Genomic DNA, 1,600 nt, shown 5'->3' with positions numbered 1-1,600 from the left:
CGCGGGTCTTCAATGGAAGTATGTTACCAGCTGCCGGTGCTGCCCCTGGACAGGCCGGTCCCGCAGCACGTCCTCAGCCGCCGGGGCGCCATCAGCTTCAGCTCCAGCTCCGCGCTCTTCGGCTGCCCCAACCCCCGGCAGCTCTCGCAGGTGAGGCGAGGCAGCCATCTATGCCCTCCCATCCCATGTGCTCCGAGGGCAGGACAGCCCATGAGGGGCTTCTGGGACCCCCACAGGGTGCTGGGCTGGCACCTACTGGGCTCCTCCCGCCGGATTCCTCCTTCCCAGCCGATGCAGCTGGGGGGCTTGTGCTGGCTGAGCGGCTTCATGCAGTCAGGTTTCATAGGGCGACGGTTTCTGTTGGGCCAGCTGCACGGTTGGACAGAATCGGGGCCAACCTGGCAAGCTGAGCTGGGCTTTGTGGAAGCCAGTTTTAATTGGGGGGGGGGGAGAAATTGCTAGGGGTGGCAGACACGCAGTTGAGCAGTAGGAAGGAAGTAGGTTCTTGGGGGATGAGGCCTGTCAAAAAGAAGATGGGTCATTCCCACCTTTCTCCTGTGGAAAAGGGGTCAGGTGGATGATAGGATGCCCTAAGCCAATACCAGTGTTATGTCCTTGGTTCTTAGGGTCCAGCCAGCTTATAAGTTCTTGCCCCCAAATTCGCCTTTTAAACCTAGGTTTTCCTTGAGTGCGAGGGTGGTGGGAGGTCAGGGATGGAGCCATAGTTCTGTGGGAAACATGCTCCTACTGGCGTATATGCGTCTCTGTCCTTTCTGCAAGAATTAATTCTGGTGAGTAGCTGCTGTTTAGTTTCACCCATGTAGTTGTAGTGGGGGCACTCAGTGCGTTGGTTCAAAGAGATCACATTTTGGGAAAGGTTTGTGTAGGGGCCATAGTTTGGGTGGGTGGTCTTCAAGCTTGAGTGTGTGTTCTCCCAAAAGTCGAAGCTTCCTGTGAGTTTGTTGTCAAAATATAATGGTTTGGTACTGAGCAGTTCAGGTTCAGGAGAAAGCATGGCTGTGATGCTGAATATTTCCCCCTTTGTTCTTTACATTTTTGTTTTAGCATTGCAGAGTTGTCTGCAAAAAGACGACAATCTCTGGATTTTTAATGTCCACAGCATCAGCCCTTTGCCTGTTGGAGCGGTCACAATAAGAATGATATTGTCTCTTAAATTTGTTAGTGTTGACGGCCTGTTCATGAAAACCTGATAATTGGTGGTGGAGTGAAATAATTTTTTTTCTTGTTATTGCTTGTTATCCCCCTGTGAATGTACTGCTGCAGATTCCTTGCAAACTGTAATAGTTAGACTCCTGAATTATCCAAAAAAACCTTGGTTCAGGTAGAATTATGTCAGAGATGTATACTTGTTTTAATTGCTGAGTTCTGATGATGTCTTGTAACATCTGTATCAGGAAGTTTGCTTTCAGGTTTTTGTGGTTTTTGCTGGTGCCAGTTGCTGCTTTATGATGAAAGCATTGTCACATGTCTCAATTTCTTCATCCTTAAAAAAAAAAAGTTTCAGGGGTTTTGTCTTGTTTTATAGTAGCTCATTGATTTTCCTGGCTATCCCTTACCAAGACTTGCTCTAATTCATATA

General features: G+C 48.8%; 1 protein-coding gene across 3 annotated transcripts in view; it reads left to right on the top strand.

The window, feature by feature from the left end:
• Positions 1-6: 6 nt before the first annotated feature.
• Positions 7-1,600, top strand: part of PDE7A (phosphodiesterase 7A) — a 149,040-nt gene continuing 147,446 nt past the window's right edge. For all 3 annotated transcript variants that reach the window (XM_019527741.1, XM_019527739.1, XM_019527738.1), the window contains exon 1: positions 7-150. In XM_019527741.1, the coding sequence (XP_019383286.1) occupies positions 13-150 (138 nt within the window). In that variant the 5' untranslated portion in view covers positions 7-12. The remainder of the gene's footprint in view (positions 151-1,600) is intronic.

Source organism: Gavialis gangeticus, unplaced genomic scaffold, assembly GCF_001723915.1.
Source record: "Gavialis gangeticus isolate Ggan-Ray unplaced genomic scaffold, GavGan_comp1, whole genome shotgun sequence".
Taxonomy (NCBI): domain Eukaryota; kingdom Metazoa; phylum Chordata; order Crocodylia; family Gavialidae; genus Gavialis; species Gavialis gangeticus.
The sequence above is the reverse complement of the archived record's forward strand: the minus strand, read 5'-3'. Positions and strand labels throughout refer to the sequence as shown.